At 39.0% G+C, this 19088-nt stretch overlaps 1 protein-coding gene across 2 annotated transcripts in view; it reads left to right on the forward strand.

Moving 5' to 3' along the window:
- The window catches only part of KCNAB1 (potassium voltage-gated channel subfamily A member regulatory beta subunit 1), a 195064-nt gene that overhangs the window by 155572 nt on the left and 20404 nt on the right, over window positions 1–19088 (forward strand). For both annotated transcript variants that reach the window (XM_039330678.1, XM_039330679.1), the window contains exons 7-8: window positions 3115–3158; window positions 4647–4733. In XM_039330678.1, coding sequence (XP_039186612.1) covers window positions 3115–3158; window positions 4647–4733 — 131 coding nt within the window. The remainder of the gene's footprint in view (window positions 1–3114; window positions 3159–4646; window positions 4734–19088) is intronic.

Genomic DNA, 19088 nt, shown 5'->3' on the forward strand with positions numbered 1-19088 from the left:
ACATCTAATTACCAATGAATTTGGTAATTATTTCATCTGTTCAAATCATTATTAAAAATATGAGAGGGGATCTAGAACTAATCCTTGTAATCCTCCCCCTCCCCCATTTGTCTGTAATTTAATGACAATGAATGAGTTACTCTTTTGAACACAGGTTTGCTTCAGTTATGAATCCATTAATTGGAATGCTATTTAGGTCATTTTGGTTAGTTTGCTAATCCTACGATGGGCTATTTTGTCAAATGCTTTGCTGAAATCAAGCTATATTACACCTACTAAGGAAGTTAAGTAATAAAAAAAATGAGATGGTCTGTTACGTTAGGATATGTTCTTGTCAACTCATGCCAATGTCGAATCATTATCTTACATTGTTTGCAAGATGTTTACAGATTACACCTTATGAACTGCTCTAGAACTTTTCCAAGTGTCAGTGTACTGTCTTCCCAATTATGTGTTAAACTGACAGTTAATAGTATCCCTTTTCCTCTTTCTGAATATTGAAACAGCATTTGCCTTTCCCTAGTCAATTGGCACAGTTCTTCATGATTTATCAAAGTTCCTTTGGGAGATAGGAAGCAATTCCCATGGTTTTAGAGATTTAAAATATGTTTCTGTTAATCTCCAGATTAAATCTGGTTTTTTCATTCTTCCATTTCTAATCTGCTGTTGGAATGTATGCCCTCTTGTTGAAGAAGATTCAGGGACAAAATAGAAATTGATCAACTTCACTTTTTCTTTGTTATCTGTTCCTATTGTACTATCATCACAGAGCAGTTAATATTCTTTTTCTTTTATTTTGAATATATAAGGGCACCAAACTTGGCTTTAACTTTCTGACACCTTCTCTACAATCCTAGGTTACCACCTTTTTTGGTGATAGGGCCTTCTTTTCATTTCTTTTGTTGGATCAGGGCCAAAGTTGACTCAGCCTTCCATCCTTCCAGGGTAGGTAAAATGAGGACCCAGATTGTTGGGGGCAATGTAATTATATATATACATTGCTTACTGGTGTACACCGCTTAGAGAGTGCTTGCACTTAAAGCGGTATATAAATCTCATAAATAAATAAATAAATAAAGTAAAAAATATGTACAAAATAATGGATACAGAGAATTTTGTTACAAAGTGTGATGGGATTTAATTGTTATTTGAAAGCTTTATAATTTGCAAATGTTATTGTTTCTTGAACCAAAAAGCATCCTAAAGTAATGTTAGACTATATATTAATATAAATAAGCATCTGTTTGTTACTAGAATGCTAATAATTTAAGGGGATTTTTAAAAAATGTCTTTGCTATATATTCTCAATAAAATGTAAGGTTAAATTGTCTGGCTTTTTAAAAACGTTTAAAATCCATAGTGAATTGCTCTTTTCCAAAGAATGTTGAATGAATCATTTATCTTGGAGATCTGTTTCTATGCCTACTGATTAATTTTAACAGGGCATTTGGCTAACTTTGATACCTGTTAAATTGCTATTCCTTTTCTCCAGAATGTGTTTTTTTTTTCAGCTTCCCAATTTAACCTAAACCTTGTAATCTATGGCGTCTTTCTTCTAAATAGTAGCCTGCTCCTAGAAACCCTAGATAGTTTCTGAGCCAAGAATTAGTCGCCAGACACTATTAGTTGCTGACAAGTAATAGTGGAAGGTCAAAACTAAGTTGACTATAAGAAGAAAGATGGCCAAAAAAAGATTTTGTTGAGAAGTAAAATTGTGACAGGTTTCTTTTGAACTGGAGGTGTATTTTGCTATGCATGGGTGGCAATTGACACAGAAAAACAAGACAGTGGAGTTTTTTATGCTTTTACTATTTATAGTGAAACTACTTACAACAAGCATTTACAACAGGTATATACAACACAGTCCTAGTGTTCATCTGGTATCTCATTTCCACCCAGAGACTATCTTCCCCTCTCCCCTCCTTCCCCCCCCCCCCCATTAGCTTTCCTGCTTTCTGTCCTTTTATCTCCATCTCTTTCCTCTGTCTCTGGGCTTTTCGAAAAAGAGTACAAAGAAAGAAATGGGCTGGACTTACTGTGATGTGTTCAGTATGGCATGAACTTTCTCTGGATCTGCTCAGTTGAATGCCTACTACATCTCTGTTTGGGGAAGAATTTCTGGAATCTCTTCTATTGGAAGAATATCTCTCAGGGTCTTCTGTCCAGTCCTTTCCCCAGGATCAGGGCTTTGCCAATGACTGACAAACTCTTCCTTCCCATCTTGGGACTGGCATGAAGATGTCCTCTCTCTGGATCTTCCCTTCTTCCATGGAAGTCACCTATAGACCTTTATTCTCCTTTTCTAACCCGGAAATGGCAACTGCTTTGCACGCTCATATAAATTTACTTTTCCAATTATTCTCTTCAGCCACTGATTTATCTATTTGTTGATATTTATTTATTTATTTCCTATATTTCTTGTCCGAAAAATACTTTCAAAATGGCAACAGGACTTTTTAAAATTTTTCTTGAAGACGTTTCACTTCTCATACAAGACACTTCTTCGGTTCGAAGAACTGAAGAAGCTTCTTGGGTAAGAAGTGAAACTCTTCAAGTCAACCAGGACCCGGATGACTAAGAACCTCATAGGCATTCCTGCTTTTATTATTTTTTATAAATAACTCAAGGGGTCAAAATCATACATAATACTCCTTCCTCTATTTTATCCTCTTTTCTCTCCTCCCTCTTTCTTTCTAGTTTTAGTCAAACTAGTAGCTTTTCTCCCAGCAACTGAGGAGGTAGGTGTCTCTCCAGGGTTCTAGTCCCCAATGCCTATATACCAGGCTAGATCAATGGGATTTCTATCTCTGTAACTCCTCATAACAACTGGGTCAACTCATCATTCCTAGTGACAGCACAGTTGTCCTTCAAAGGCCAAAATTGAGCTGCTTCTCTCTTTTTCCCATTCCATTTACTGACTCACACCAGCTGAACAGCAGTCAGACCAGGCCACTAAAAACCATATGCCACAGGTTGCTTGGCCAACATATATGGTAGTATACTTTATGCAAGGGCATTATTATTAGTAAAATATTTTATATTGTTTTTACAAATAGTTTTCCATGCTAATCAAAAATATGAAAAAGAACTATTAATGAGTACATTTTTTTGCAGAGCTGAAACAGAAAGAGGACTTTCAAGGAAACACATTATTGAAGGTATTTGCTTATTTATGTATAAAAGTATTTATAGGCTGCCCACTTCAAGGACTCAGGTTATTTTAGGCAGCTAAACAAAATAAGATCTCACCATTCCTATTCCATATATAATAATGCTTTATATTTTATACTCAGTGCAGAGCTGTAACCATCAGTAACATTATTTTTGTATAATAATCCAAATGAAGGACCAGGGCTGAGAAATAAATTTAAATGAAAGCTTAAAACAATTTTGAAGATGCACATTTCCTCTGGAATTCAAAATGTTTTGAGTTGCCTCTGTCTCCACACTTTCCAAACTGCACTATAGCACATTTTTCCACACAAAGTAGTAAACCATTCTATAGATCCAATGTAGTGTAGTGATTATGTTGTTGGACCCAGGTTTAAGTTCACCATTAGCTATGGAAACTCATCAGATAATTTTGAACCAATGTCTAACTCAGCCACACCTACTATACAGAAAGAATATTTCCATGTAAGTCTCCTCAAGCTTCTGGAGAAAAGGTAGGATATAGATTGAGCAAGTAAATCAGCTAAATAAATTTCTTAACACCCACGTGAGATAATCAGGAACTGATGGTAAGACACAGAGAAGTGTCTTGGATACTCCTTTTAATACATGGAAAATTTCGTCTTTACGCTTCTCACTTATGTTAAGATGAAACTTTCCATGTATTAAGAGGAGTATCCAAGACACTTTTCTGTGTCTTACCATCATCATAAGGGAAGAAAGATGGTGACAATCAGGTCTAGATGGTTAGGCTGCAGTTCCCATATTCCCCAGTTCTAGCCAGTTTGGAGAAGGTGGTTTGAAGATCTCATATTTTCTTTTGTTGCACCATATTGAAGTCATGTGTTTATTATTAAATCATTGTAATGTAATATGTAATTCTAATTCTTCTATTTTGCATATTCAGTTTGTGGAAAGTCTTAAATAATTTTTAACTGGGACCGGGGATAAGCAAATAAATAAATAAATTGCAAAACAAGACACATACCAATGTGAACTTGATTAGATGTTCTTTCCTGCAACTGCTGAGTGCCAGCACCTGGATAGCTCTTAAAATTATTGCATTGTCCTCTAAAGTACAAAGATCCATGAATTCAATTTCCAGTTGAGGGTTTGAACCCTATAGAATAAAATCTGGCAACTTACTGAAGAGTTCCAATAAAAAAAGAAAACAGTGCTTCGTATTGGTTAGTGTAACTTAAAACAGGATGTATTTCTAAACCTTTCCTCTTGTACTTTTAGGGTTTGACTGGCCAATGCCTGCGTTCTCCAGTCCAGTTTTCATCATAATAAGCAGACAAAATAAAACCATGCAAAAAGAGAGACATTCTTCCCTTGTTTTTTTTTTTAATAGGCAATATAATTTTACCTCTTCCCCACTCTACCTTCGAGGAAAACTTAAATGGATGATGCTTCTAAGCTATTAAACTCCTTGTCATGTGTTTGGCTCTAATGATCCCCTGTTTCATTTCTAGGGTTAAAAGCCTCTCTCCAGAGACTGCAGCTTGAATATGTGGATGTGGTCTTTGCAAATCGACCAGATGGGAATACTCCAATGGAAGGTTAGCAATAAATCTAATAAAAGCATTTTGCTTGATTGATCTTGGCTCATAGCTCTATACTGCTTATGATAGGATAGAAAAATGGTTATCCTCACAAATTATATAAGAAACTCTTAGGTCTTGATTCTTTGGAGTCTTCCATATTTTTATTAGAAGATGTATACTTAAAGTAATGGATGTGTATTCATGTAGCCCACAGTACTTAACTGTATTTAACTGTAAGTATTGCTAGAGCAGTTTTCAACATCTTTTGTTTGCACTACATAAATGCTCCCTTTTCTTAGTTAGTTGTATTTTAATTGACTTAGGATTTCAACTTGATACTGTAATTTCTGTGCAGCTCTGATCAGTGATGGCAAAACCATCAATCAATAAACCATACAGATTTACATAGTTAGTGTTGAGTCCGTCGCGAAATGGTAAGACACGAGAAACAGTTGTAGTTCTCAGGAAACCTTTATTCTTCAGTTCAGCTTACATTGGAATATGGCGGCAACACCCAAAACTCTCGGCCTCCTTTTATAGGCCTTTCCCGGGTCAATCTGCTACTTTTGGCGCGCCAGCACCCGCGCATGTGCACAAGTACTGGCGACAGCCTGTCTGGTCCCGGGCAGCTTGCACCTGCCCGGAACCGCCTGCAATGCCCCGAGCCTGCTTGCAAGGCTCAGGACATAACACCCCTTTCCCCCGGGCTAAAACTATGACCAATGCCATAATAATACACAACCCACTCTTAGTACAATGCTCTGCTCCCCGAATGTTCGGAGTTCCCCCGTTTCCATTGCCTTAGTGTTTCTACCTTTCTACTGGCTCTTTTTAGCCAATAGTGTTATGTAATCCTCTAAGTACTTAGGAGATTTCCTTGCTCTCTGTGACCTCCTAAATTCTGGGTGTCTGACAGGTACCCCCTGACTGAGGGGTGATGTGTGCCTGTTCCCCTTGTCATGCCTTGGTGACTCCCAAGGACTGTGCTCCAATGCCTGGCCTGCTTGCTTGCCCACCGGGCTCGTCAGGCCAGGGCTTCTTCCAGTGTATGACCTGGTTGTCCCGCCTAGCTGTAGGTTCTCTGGCCCTTCTAAGTGACTGTCACTGTTGGGCGTTTCTATAGAACCTCCTAGGTCCGTCCAAGACCTGTCAGGAGGCTGTCTATTCCCTGAATCCCGTTCTGTGTCCGGGCTTGTGTGGGTTTCAGTACTGTCCCAAAACTCAGTTGTCCCCTGAGTGTAGTCAGAGGTGTTGTAGTCGGGATTTGGTTCCTCGACCACCTCCCTGTGTGTTTGCCCCCTTCTAGGGACAGGGTTTAAGTCAGGCCAACTAGGAGGAGTGTGTGCCAGCTCTCTTGCAGGGAATGGATTGTTGGGATGCTCCCGGGTATTCTCTCTGACTGGAGTACTGAGTGATACGGGTGAAAAGTGATCATGCCCCCGGGGTGACTCCCTGGCTGGAGTAGGCGTGAATGCCTGATAACTGGTTAAGCTCCTAGAATTCCTGTTTGGAGCACTCGCGGAATTTTGGGATGGGCCGTTTGTGGCTCCCTCATTGGTAAAAGGCAGCATTCCATGCCCCTTCCTTTGCCCAAAGGGCTCCCCCTCCCCCCCTGGAAAAGACCCAAGAGTCTCAGCGGGAAGGTCCCGTCTAGGGCGAAGTTGGTCAATGTTCCGACGCAGGACACGACCGTTGTCCAGGGATACCTCGTAGGATAGAGGACCTGTGACCCTGGATATAGATGCGGGGACCCATGTATGACCAGGCCCGTAATTACGAGTCCAAACCGGGGCACCCACAAGTAGTTGCCTAGGTGCCCTGGGGTGTGAGACAGAAGGAGGCAGTCTGTCCAGATGCAACTGGTCAAGCTTGGTAGTCAGTTTGCGCCCCCAACGAAGTTCAGCTGGGCTTCTCCCTGTAGAAGTGGACGGTGTGGTGCGATAAGAAAGGAGGAAGTCAGCCAACCTGTGATGCCAGTCCCCGTAGGTGAGCCTCTTCAAGGCGTCCTTGGTGATGCGAACCATGCGTTCAGCCATACCGTTGGTGGACGGGTGGAAAGGTGCAGAAGTGGCATGACGAATCATGTTAGCCTGCAAGAAAGCTTGGAATTCGGAGGAAGTGAATTGAGGGCCGTTGTCAGACACAATGACGTCTGGGAGCCCGTGTGCAGCAAAAATCCCCCTCAGTACCTGAATAGTCTTTGCAGTGGTGGTGGAAGAGACAGGTACAACCTCAAGCCATTTTGAATGGCTGTCAACGAGGACCAAGAAGAATTGACCCTGAAAGGGCCCAGCGTAGTCAATGTGCACCCTAGACCATGGAGACTGTGTTTCCTCCCATCTATGCACAGGAGCTTGGGGCATTTCAGGGCGTGAACGTTGACAAAGGTGGCAAGCATGCACCTTAGCTTCTATGTCTTTGTCTACCCTTGGCCACCACAAGTGGCTGCGTGCAAGAGCCTTCATACGAACAATGCCAGGATGACCCTCGTGGAGGGAATCTAAGACCCTAGTCCTCATTGAGGTGGGAATGACAACCCTGCTTCCCCAAAGCAGACAACCCTGAGAGGTGGACAACTCGTTCCTTTTAGACCAGAAACTCTGAAACTCAGGACTAGGACAGTGCTCAGGCCATCCAGACAAAACCCAAGAAAGGACACGTGAAAGTGTGTGATCTGTGCCTGATTCAGCGGCTACATCCCTGGCATTCAGGGGGGACTCGGGCAAGGCTTGAATGGAGAGAATATTGATGGCTATCGCGGGGTCAGCCTCTATTACCGGCAGGGGTAATCTACTGAGGCCATCAGCATGGCCCATTTCCTTCCCAGGCTTGTGAAGTAGGGAAAAATCATATGCAGACAAAAAGATAGACCACCTGAGCATCCTGGGGGAGATGATTTGGGGAGTTTGTTTACGTGTGGTAAACAGTCCCAACAAAGGCTTATGGTTAGTGAAGACCGTGAATTGCCTACCATATAAAAAAATCATGGAATTTTTTAATTCCAGCAATATTTGAGCATAGTTGCGCTCAGCTGCAGACAATGTCCTGGAGTAATATGCAACAGGAACCTGAGTTCCATCAGCCCTGAGGTGGCTCAGTACAGCACCCACCCCATAAGGGGAAGCATCACAAGCGATGCACACAGGAAGGGACTCATTGAAGTGAGTAAGTACGCTGTTAGAAGTGAGTAAGGCCTTGACCTCATTGAAACTAGCCTCATGTGTTTGTGACCACTGCCACACTGCCTGTTTATCTAATAGCCTGTGAAGAGGCTCAGCTACACAAGCCTTATGTGGAAGAAAAGAATTGTAGAAATTCAGAAGGCCCAGAAAAGCCTGCAGTTCGGCCTTAGACTTTGGCCTAGGGGCTTGCATAATGGCTTTTAGTTTGGATTCAGCAGGATGAATCCCAGCAGCATCAATTTTGAACCCCAGAAACTCAGTAGAAGGTACCCCAATTTTACATTTGTCCTTCTTGAGTTTGAGTCCCGTTTTCCTGAACCTTAACAGGACAGCCGTTAGCCTTTCAGCTAGAATGTGTGTGGAGTCTCCTGCAATTAAGACATCATCAAAATGTCAAACCCCTGGTATACCCCGTAGTGTGTTTTCCATTACGCTTTGGAACATCCCAGGAGCGACATTTACTCCAAATTGAAGTCTCTTTACCTTGAAAGCCCCTCTGTGGGTCACAATAGTCTGAGCTATAGCAGCGTCATCATCAACAGGCAGCTGTTGATATGCTTGAGCTAGGTCAAGCTTTGCAAAAACGCGCCCCCCCTTGAGGGAGGCCAGGATATGACTGACCACAGGAACAGGATAGGCATGTTGCTGCAATGCCTTATTTAGAGTGCATTTGTAATCAGCACAGATGCGAATGTCCCCATTTGCCTTAAGAGGCGTGACAATGGGGGTCTCCCATGGACTGGACTCAACAGGTTCTAGAATTCCTTGTTGGATCAGTTTGTCCAACTCAGTGTCAATTTTATTCTTTAAAGCAAAAGGGACCCTTCTTGCTTTAATTCTAATGGGAGTGACCGTGGGGTCTAACTTTAATGACACAGGGGGTCCTTTGCATGTGCCCAGCTGGGGGCTGAAAACATCTGCAAATTCTTTGCAGACTTCCTGTAGGTCGAGTGTTTGTAGGCTGTTGAGCCCTGTGATGTGTATCCCCAAGGCCTCAAACCACTCGAGTCCTATGAGACTCGTTCGTTCACCCTCTACTACTAGTAGGTTTAGTGGACCTTCAAAATCCTTATACTATACGTTAAGGGTGGCCTCCCCCTTAACACACACTCTGGAGTTTTGAAAATCCGTTAGCACAATGTCAGAAGGCCTCAACTTGGCCTGGGTTCCGCTGCCGGAACAAATCTTCCTAAATGTGTGCATAGAAATGATGGAAAGTGCAGACCCCGTGTCCAGTTCCATAGTTAATGGAACCCCTTGTAGCTTCACCTTAAGTGACAGCTTTTTCTTAATGGGCTTGTGTGTGCCTGTCCTGTAGATGCTTCTTCGCGAAGCGCAAAACCCCACCCTATTCTGGCTGGGGACCCTGGTACCTTTCAGGCGCAATTCTTCCTGAGGTTGTACCTTCTGACGGCACACAGCTGCAATGTGTCCTTGTTTTCCGCACGCCCGGCAGATAGCGGAGCGGAACTTGCAGTCGGCTCTCTTGTGGCGACCTCCACAACCGATGCACTTGGGGAGAGCTGAAGAGCTTCCTCTTGGTTTTCCTTCCTTTGTGGGGTGGAGACAGTCCACTTCCTCGTCCGGATCCTCCTCGGAGTTTCTTTGGACTTCTTCCTGGTGCACGGATGCAGCATCTGGACTGTTTCTGATCGGCCGCATGTTCTTGATGGCGCCGCCCGCTGCTTCTTCTGTGGTGACCTCTCTTAAGGCATCTTGGAAGGACAAGTCCTCCTTGGCGAAAAGTCTCTGTTGCAACTCTCGATGCCTTAGCCCGCACACAAATCGGTCCCTCAGTCGTTCTTCGAGGTCCTTGAACTCGCAATGTTTGGCGGCTTTCCTCAATGCGGCGATGTACTCCTTGGCCGATTCTCCGGGTCGTTGATCCCTCTGCTCGAAGGTGTGGTGCCACGCGATGACGGACATCTTAGGTTGGAAGTGCTCCTTCAGTAACTTCTTTAGATCTGCGTAGCTGACAGACTCTAAAGGAACAGGTGCTGCGAGGTTCTCAGTGATTTCGAATGTGTCTTGACCGCAAACGCACAGCAGGGTGGCAGGATAATAGGTAATGCTGCATTTTTGGTTGTCTTACCTTGGTGCACATAGAACTCAGGTGCTGATTGATTATATTTATTTTCTGTAAATATTCTTTTGACTAAAATATACTTCATGATAAAGAATGCAATCATCAGACCTTAGCAAAAGCAAATGCTAGTTGCACTGCTTTTTGTTATCATCTTTTGCAAAGCCGTAGTTATCCCTGCAATAGTGCTTTGCCAAACTGCTGTGATTTCATGTATGGCTTCTAAAAACAATAGGAATTATTTATTTCCCTGTACTGCTTTGTGTATCATCATTTGTTTCTTAGAGATTATTCTTTTTTTAAATACTGCTTTGATTACAGTGTTCAATTAATGGCATTTTTTTCTGCACCAAATACCCAAATTAGACATATTAATTTCTTACATGTAAATTTATCTGTGGCGCATTATTATTTTTTAATATAAAAAGATAAAGTACAACTCTTCCCTTTTGTACAAATTAAAACTGACACCAGTAGCATTTCTTAAATGTTTGGTTTGATATGATGTTTCCTGATGTTGCCCTGTGGTGATAAGATTGAGAGCCTTTACTGTAGATGGGAAGAGGACTGGAAATTTGTTAGCAGATAATGAGCTTAACAAGTTTTGTGACTTGGAGCAAAATATAACCTTTTTACTCAATTAGTTACAATGAAGGGGAGAAAAATACAATAGGGCTATAATCCTGCACATAGTTCAAGCTGTTTGAAATCCCATACCAAAGATAAGAGTAATTAAATTCAGTGGCATTTGAACTATCTGTTCTTGCACAGAAATGTATTCATGACAATCATAACTTCATGTGCACAGTTCATTCTAATGGTGCTTATATGAACACCACTTCACAGAGAACAGTTTTCAGAATTGTTCCTCCTCTTAGTTACTTGCAGCTGAGTCAGAATTATGGGGATGGCCTAGGGATTATCAGACTCAAGTAACAATACAAATAATTGCTGGAATGGCTGGCCTCCCTGCTCTTGGTGTTTGGCTAAATTTCAGGCCCATCTGTTTGCAGCAATGCTAATCTCTTACAGTTCTTAAACTGCATCTTCTCCTTGCTTATTCTTAGTATCCCTAGATTACTTTTATGTATTTATGAAGACTTGTGTTTGGGAATTATTTGCACTGTACTAATCTTCCTTTACACAGACAGCCTCAAGTATTACTTAATTGGGAAGCAGTGGAAAAAGTAGAACAAGCCAGATTGAAAAATTCAAGACAATTCACGTATGGCCCTCAGTCCAGGCAGTGATTAACAGGCATACAGAATTTTATCCATATCTATAGATGCATCAAAAGACATAAGTAAGGATCCAATATTAGCCCCTCAACTCAGCACCCAACATCATCCCATCGCTCAGCAATCTACAATCTACCAACAGTTAGATATACTATCTTCATATCAGCCTGATAACCAAAACACATCTGGATTTCAGCAGTCACAATAAAAGCAAATATATAAATCCATCAAAAATAATCACCCTGCACCCAAATATATGCAAGATAGGTAAGACAGCAGATAAGAGGGAGAATTGCTAACCAACAGTGCACATTTCATCCCAACTCCAGCACTGATGGTATTATCAAGTGGGGAAATAAAATGTCTGCCACCCAGATATAAGCTCGGAGAACTTCAATAATGAAATGTGTTTGGGTGTTTTCCTTTCTATTGCATCAAGAATTCAAGGAAGTCTAATATGAAATATTTGGGGATTACTTTTTGTTATTCTTCTTAAACTTTTAGAGTAGAAGGGCAAAGTTGAATTTCCTAAAAAATGTTTTGTTTTGTTAGAACAGTATTCCCTTTATATACACATAAGCTAGGATATCAAAAGAACATAAAAATGCTATTTAACACATTAACCAAAAAAATGACATAGGACTTAGATTGGGTTAAAATAATTATATGATAATTTGTATGCAGAAATGGGGAAAAGAAGTTTATAATTTAATTTGCAATGTAGCATATTTCACCACAGTGAGGACAATGAAAATGGCTGGCCTGGGGGCTTTCTTAATCTACTATCCAAGAGATACATTTTGATGAGCAACTTAGTTTTACACTGGGCAGCCTTTGTAATGAAAAAAATGCCCTCGGTCCTTAACATTGCCTTAACATAAGCATCGTCGTCATAATGAAGTCACGGGACAGTGATTTTCTGTTTCTATCCTGCTTTTGAAGAAAATAATTGTCTGCGATTGAGATCTTGGCATATAAAGCATGATTTAGATAGCTCTGATTAAATCCATAGCACGAAAGTATTTACTGACCAAACTTTTGTAAAAGATTTTCTCTCTGAAAGGCATCAATCCTATAATTAGTCTAGAACTGGTAACCTGTTGCAGTTTTGGGAATTAATTGTTGAAAGTTCATTATTATCTTTGCGCAATATTGGAAGAATGAAGGACTACCACCAGAGGAAGAAATAATTAGAAAAATATTGGAATGCGCAGAGACGGATAGAGTAACTATGAGACTGAAAGATAAAGAAGATACAGATTACTATCAAATTAGGGACTTATTTTATTGTCGGCTAGAGGAAAGAATGAAGGATTAGGAATTGAATCTGTATTAGCATTGTTGAACCCAGACAGCTCGTTGGTTGAAAAATTAACGTATGTATGTAAAAGAAAATCAATTAAAAAAATTTTAAAAATTGTTGAAAGTTCAAGAAAAGATCATTTCAAAGCTAGCAAGGATCTAAAACATGTTCTGCTAAACATTTTTATTAAAAAAAATAAGCCAATATTTTGTAGTCTGACAAATTGCAGAGAGGTAGATTAAAATTTGAGATTGTATGATTAAAAATTAGGAAACAAAATCATTTAAACAGAAAAGGAATTTAAATTCTGCAAACATGAAACAATTTTGTGTATGAATCATGCACATTTGCATGATTATATATGCAGATTTATCCATAACTGCATATATGCAAGTGATGCATAGAGGCTTAGGTAACAACAATTGGTCAGCTTTGCTAAATTTTGAAACAGTAAAACAAGATTGAACATTGTGATAGCTAGCATGGAAGTGTAATCACACACACACACACACACACAAATCCCATATCACAGACTAGAGAATGTTGAAAAAACATTCTGAAGACGGCAATGGAAAAACCACTACCATATTATTATTAAAAACTCCCTCCATCTTTTGTAAGAATACAAACAGCAAAAAAACAAGGGGGAATGGGGAAATCAGGATGAAGCTTTGTGAAGGAAAAGCTTCATTGAGAGGAGGAAAGAAAAAAGAAAGAACAAAGCTGTGGAAATGTCCCAGAAAATTCCTACTTTTAAACAGTCCAAAAAAGGTTGCTTCACCTGCAAGCAAAACTGCCAGCAACGGCTGCTGTTCAAAACCATCCATATTCTTCAGCAGCCTTTGCACTTCTGCACATCAGTATCTCCTTTTCAACAAATGTAATAGGTTTCCTCAATTCACAGGTAATTATTTGGGAAAATCTAATCTTCCTATCATGTAAATAAAATTGGTGACTCTTTAGGGTGCTTCATACTGCTAATAGGCATCTTGAAAGCAAATGAAGATTTCTTTAATCCAATGCTGGTTATGAAAATGTTCTGAAGGTCCAATAAACATAATTTGTACATAAAGGTATAGGCAACAGCCTTCAGGAAAAGTATTTTTAATTTCTTAGAAGTCATTAAGATAGGATCTCTGTCATCTCCATGCATACATGCACTGCATCTGTTTGCAGCCTGCTGTAACTGTTTGACCAATTGCACAGCCTTGTTTTATGCTAATGCTCAAGCCCACCATGCTGTTAATTCTCAGAAGGGAAGATAAATACACATGGTAAAGCAGATGATGGAATGGAAATGTTTGTCGGCATAGCTTACGCATTTTTGCAGCTCTTGCCTTCGGTTGTAGTGACAAGTATTTATGCGTCTAAGCACTGAAGGCTAAGTACTTCCATTTGAGTCACTGAACACACATTGAAATATTATCTGTCTCTGACAGACTTTGGAGTTACCCATTAAATGAAAATAATTCAAAGACAGACTCTGTACAATGCCATACTTGTTTATTCCAAAGTAAGCACTACTTTAATTAGACTTTTTTTTGTTGGGGGTGGGTGCTGTTCTTTGAGTTAGTCTTAATTCCTGGACTAGTCCCTGCAATTTTCTTGACAACACTTTTTTTTAATGTATTTTATTAATTTTTTACAATAACATTCTTTAGTGCTTAGTAAACAGCATGTTGTCTGGGTTCAATGTTTAAAAAAATCAATAATGATTAATTCTATAATTCCATAATCAATATGTTAATTAGTGATATATTTCTTTGATCTTCTCTTCATCTAATGGTATTCTTCTTTTATCAACATTTAGCAAATATCATTCTTAAAATTCAATAAAGTATTGAATTGAATAAAATAACATATAAAGTTAAATATAAACCTTTTTCTTGTACTTATATAAATAACAGTAACATCAGCACATAGCATCTTTTTTCTTTTTTTAATCAGTTTATATTTCAGTTGTATTTCTAATAATCATTAAATCCACATTAAATCACTATATGTCCTGTTTTCAAAATTCTTATTTAAACTTAATTTCCCCTCTGTATTCAAACTATTTTATCAGTTATAATTTTCTCAAAGTAAATAACCTTTAAATATGCAATCTTTTCATTCATATACATCATCCCAATATTTTCACATGTCATATATTATAAAAATTACTATACTTATAGGTCTTATCTCTCTTACTATGAGACCCCTTTATATCCATAATTTATCTATTCCTTTAACCATATTCAAACAAGTGTTTAATCATATAGTACTTCCTCAGGTAGATCGCATCAGATCTCTCAAATCTGATTCTAGCTTTCTTCTTTTGCCAAGTAGCTTTCCAAATTAGTATATTCAACTTGTCCAGGAGTTTTTCCTGTATTTTTGTGAATGCTGTTGAGAATAGAAAAAACAAGTTATATATTTTTTGTCTCCAAAACTTTAATGATTGTCCTGGTTGCTCTATAGTCCATTTTGTTAGATTTTCTTTCCAATCTTCAAGTTGATTTTGAGGTCCTGAAATGTAGAATATCTTTCCCATTTCCATTGTTATGGTAAAACCTTGCAAATTTTCTTTTGTTTGTATTAGTTTGTAGTTCTCTTGATGTATAGTTTCCCTTTTTGGGTAGCTGACCTCTGATTTATATTCTGTTATTTGGTCTGTTTGTTCATTCTTTTTCATCTTTTTCTGAGAAATTTTTACTTGTAAGTTTAAGTTGGAAATTTGCTCATTTATGCCATCAAAGTTGTTTTTAATCTCATCATGATTCGAAATTATTGTCATTTGGATTTGTCTCAGCATTGCCTACATTTCCTCCTGGAAAGTATTTGCCTTGTCTTGAATTATTGGTCCTGCAGATCTCTGATGTTCCAGCCTGGGGCCTTCAAAAGAGAATATTAGATGTAATTTCCTGCCACTTTTTAATAGGTGTGCAGCATCCATTTTATCTCCCCCTTCCAGATATTCTTTCACTGGTACCATAGTCTCTGTGTTTTGCCTTTTGAACCAGCCAATCTTAAAGTCCAAACAATCAAATTTTATATAGTTCTTCTCTTTTTATATATTGTTTTTTATAACCTAATGTATTTCCAATTATCAGAGCACCACTGAAGGCAGTATTTTATAACATTTCTTCTGTTCAGGGGTCTTACAATTTATCTTCCAGTCAAGGTTACAGTCCAAAATGTTTTGACTATCCAGTAAAATTCCCCCCTAGAAGATTAACCAATAGTTATAATTTTTCTTTTTCTGCAGACAGTTCTTAAGCTTAAAGATCACAGCTCAGTAAATATTTATAATCCCAGAAGTTCAGCAGTTTTTGAAGCAAATATAGTTCTCACTTTATAGATATATAGGTAAAACTCGAAAAATTAGAATATCATGCAAAAGTTCATTTATTTCAGTAATGCAACTTAAAAGGTGAACCTAATATATGAGATAAACTTATTAATTTGTAAATCGTAAGCAATCATAAAGGATGCAATTAATTTGCCATTTGTGGTTGGCAGCTCAGCTTTTCTTCAGCTGATTGTTCATTCCTCAATAATGTTATTATCTATTCCACAAGGAAACCATGAACTTCTTTAGACAAAGTATAAAAGAACTCTCTGGGGGGAAAAATAGCAGATCTCATAGAGAGACCTTTGGTGGAGTATTACACTTTCATCCTAACCCCACTAGGAATTCCTCCAGTGTCTTCCTATTACCTGGCAAGTTGACTTGGAAAATGTGTTGGTCTCAATTGCACAACCCTCTCAAGTTACAGATGAGGCTATGCTACTCCTTTTCTATTAAGAAAATTGGTGCAGGACAAAAGGCATCTTATTCTCAACTGTGCTCATTATTTCAGTTGTCTCCCAAACCTAGAAGTCCTTTAGTGGACATGTGGCCATAAGTCTCAAATCAAACAAGATAAAATAAATTCCTTTATTTTTTTTTTTAAAAAAAAGAAATACAAAACTAATTAAAACCCTTTCATCTTTTATAGCATAAAATTATAGCTTTTCAACCTTTTCACAGATTGTACCACTTTTAGGACATGACAATATTTGAGTACCACCAGTGCTTAGCAAGGTGTCAAAAAAAGGGGGGGGATTTTGGATTTTACTGATTAGATTCATTTGTTGTTATAGAAATGGCTAGTTTATAATATCAAGGAAAAGTAAAAAGTCGAGGTTCAATGTTAATGCTTCCTTCTACTGCAACAGAGGAAGTCTGTTCTTTTTCCCTTCTCCCCCTCACTTCCCCCCCTTTTTCCTCCCCACTGTGTCCCACTATTTGCTTTTGTATTTTTGTATTTTATTCTATAGTCTAATAAAATATTACAAACTGTAGAAAAAAAGCAAAAAAGGACCAGTTTTAATTTCTTCTGTGGCTGTTCCTTTGCTGAATCACTTTCCCTTTGCACTGACAAATGTATGATAAATTCAAATTTGGCACTTTTATGACTTGTGGACTTCAACTCCCAGAATTCCTCAGCCCTCATGGCTGGTTGAGAAATTCTGGGAGTTGAAGTCCACAGGTCTTAAAGTTGCTAAGTTTGTAGACTCCTGAGCTAGCTGTTTGGTCCTTCTGAGCTTTTCTAATCCCTTCCCTGTACCTTAAAGACACAGGAATCAAGTGCAAAGGAAGAAAATAAAGAAACACAAACTTCGTTTTTTTTTTCTCTTTAAGCTGCCTCAGGCGTGTCACATGTCACAATGTTGCAATCCTTGACTGAAAGGCTCCTGCAATTGCAAAAAGCTTTAGCTTTAAATTAAGCCTATTTACCTTCAAAGAAAACTTTCTAAAAGCCACAAATAGACTCAGTTAAAGGGGGTAAAATTAATTACATTTGTTTAAAGGGATTAAACCTTTCCTGATATCTTTTTCCCCTTCCCCCACCCAAACCACTTTCTTTTATAGCCTCTCCTCTTCCCCCCCCCCCTTTTTCTTCAGTTCACCTCCAGCTTCAAGCTGCTTGGGAAGCCAATCAGCTGGAGCCCTGCGGCTATTGGGGCTTCTGCTAAGCCCGGACAGTCCTGCAGCTATAGCTGCCTCTCCCTCAGGCTTGGCTCATCCCCTCCCCTCCTATACTTGGCTAGCACTTATGTACCACCTGCCATGTGGCAAAGTACCATAAGTGGTATGCATACCACTGGTTGAAAAGCCCCAGTCTAGGACACATTCAAAAGAACTGAGTAATTGCAAGCTATAAATAACTAAACCAAACAAGTATTCGAGAAGAAAGAAAGAAAGAAAGAAAGAAAGAAAGAAAGAAAGAAAGAAAGAAAGAAGCAAAATAAATATCCTACTAATAATTATCTAGTCCTATTTATTTTCCTTATTGTAGGAAGAGAGTAGCAGCAGCATGGTGGACTAGTGGTGAAGATACTTACCTCCCACTTGGAAGGTTGAGAGTTCAATCCTAGATAGCAGGAGGTGTTTCTCTCCTAGGGTGCAAAGAAAAAAATATCTGCCACGAACTCTGTATGGCACCAGGAAGAGCATCCAGCCACTAAATTCTCAGCTTCATCCACTCCCCCAACTCTACCCCAAATTAAGGGATTACAGAGTCATAAAAAGGGAGTTATTGTAGGAAGAGATTAATTTTAATTTTGGATGTCAAGAAACCAGGTGTCTGATAGAACCTTTTCTGACCAACAAATTTTAAATGCATGTGCATTGTGAACCACATGATTTTATGTCCTCATGTTTCACTAATGTAGGCTAACAAGATATATCAGTCTACTCTGTTGTGAAGCCTCTAATTTCAACAACAATAAATTCCATGGACCACTTTATTCCCCTTTTACTTTGTGTTGTTTTATATCTTACACTAAATCTTTCCTGATAGTTCATTAATTCAAACTTTGATCATTAGTGGAAATTTCATGCTACAAGAGCTTCCAAGAATATATTCCTCAACTGGCTAAAAGGAAGCCAGTTACCATTCTCCTGAACAGCAGTGGTTAGTTAACTTCTCATGGTATCATATTGTTGGAATCCTTTTTGGTTAATTAAGTAGTGGAATTCCCACTATTATTAAAAGGACAATTTCTCTTATTTTATTTTATTTTTTGTTTATTTATTATATGTCAATCTCATCTTTTCTCCATAGCTCAAGGCAGTTAACTAGAGAATCTTTCTTCTTTTTATCAGCATAACACTCTCAGGGATTGTTGGTCTAAGAGAACATATACTTCCATGCTGAAGTTGGGTCTCCTCAGTCTTAGTCCAGCTGCTTAACCACTGTTGGTAGTCCTCATTTAACAATTGTCTTGGAGAGTGACCATTCAGTTATGATGGTGATGGAAAAGTAATTTTGCAATCAATGACTTACGACCTTTGCAGCACCTCTGTTTCTTGGCCACATGTTCATCGTTACAGTCAGTTAGTACACATTGTCCTGTGCATGACCCATTTTCTTCCTTTCTGCGCCTCTTGCAAAGCAGAGTCATTGCCTAAACAAGCTGTCTCCTCCTGAACTGCTTTTCTCTTTAGCACAGCTCTTCCCTAAAATGTGCTAACTGCAAGTTAACAAGTTCAGTTCTGTGACCTTAATTAGCCTTCACAGCTGTTGCCTGAAATTG

This window comes from Crotalus tigris, unplaced genomic scaffold (assembly GCF_016545835.1).
Source record: "Crotalus tigris isolate CLP2741 ecotype Arizona unplaced genomic scaffold, ASM1654583v1 scf7180000024430.1745191, whole genome shotgun sequence".
Taxonomy (NCBI): Eukaryota; Metazoa; Chordata; class Lepidosauria; order Squamata; family Viperidae; genus Crotalus; species Crotalus tigris.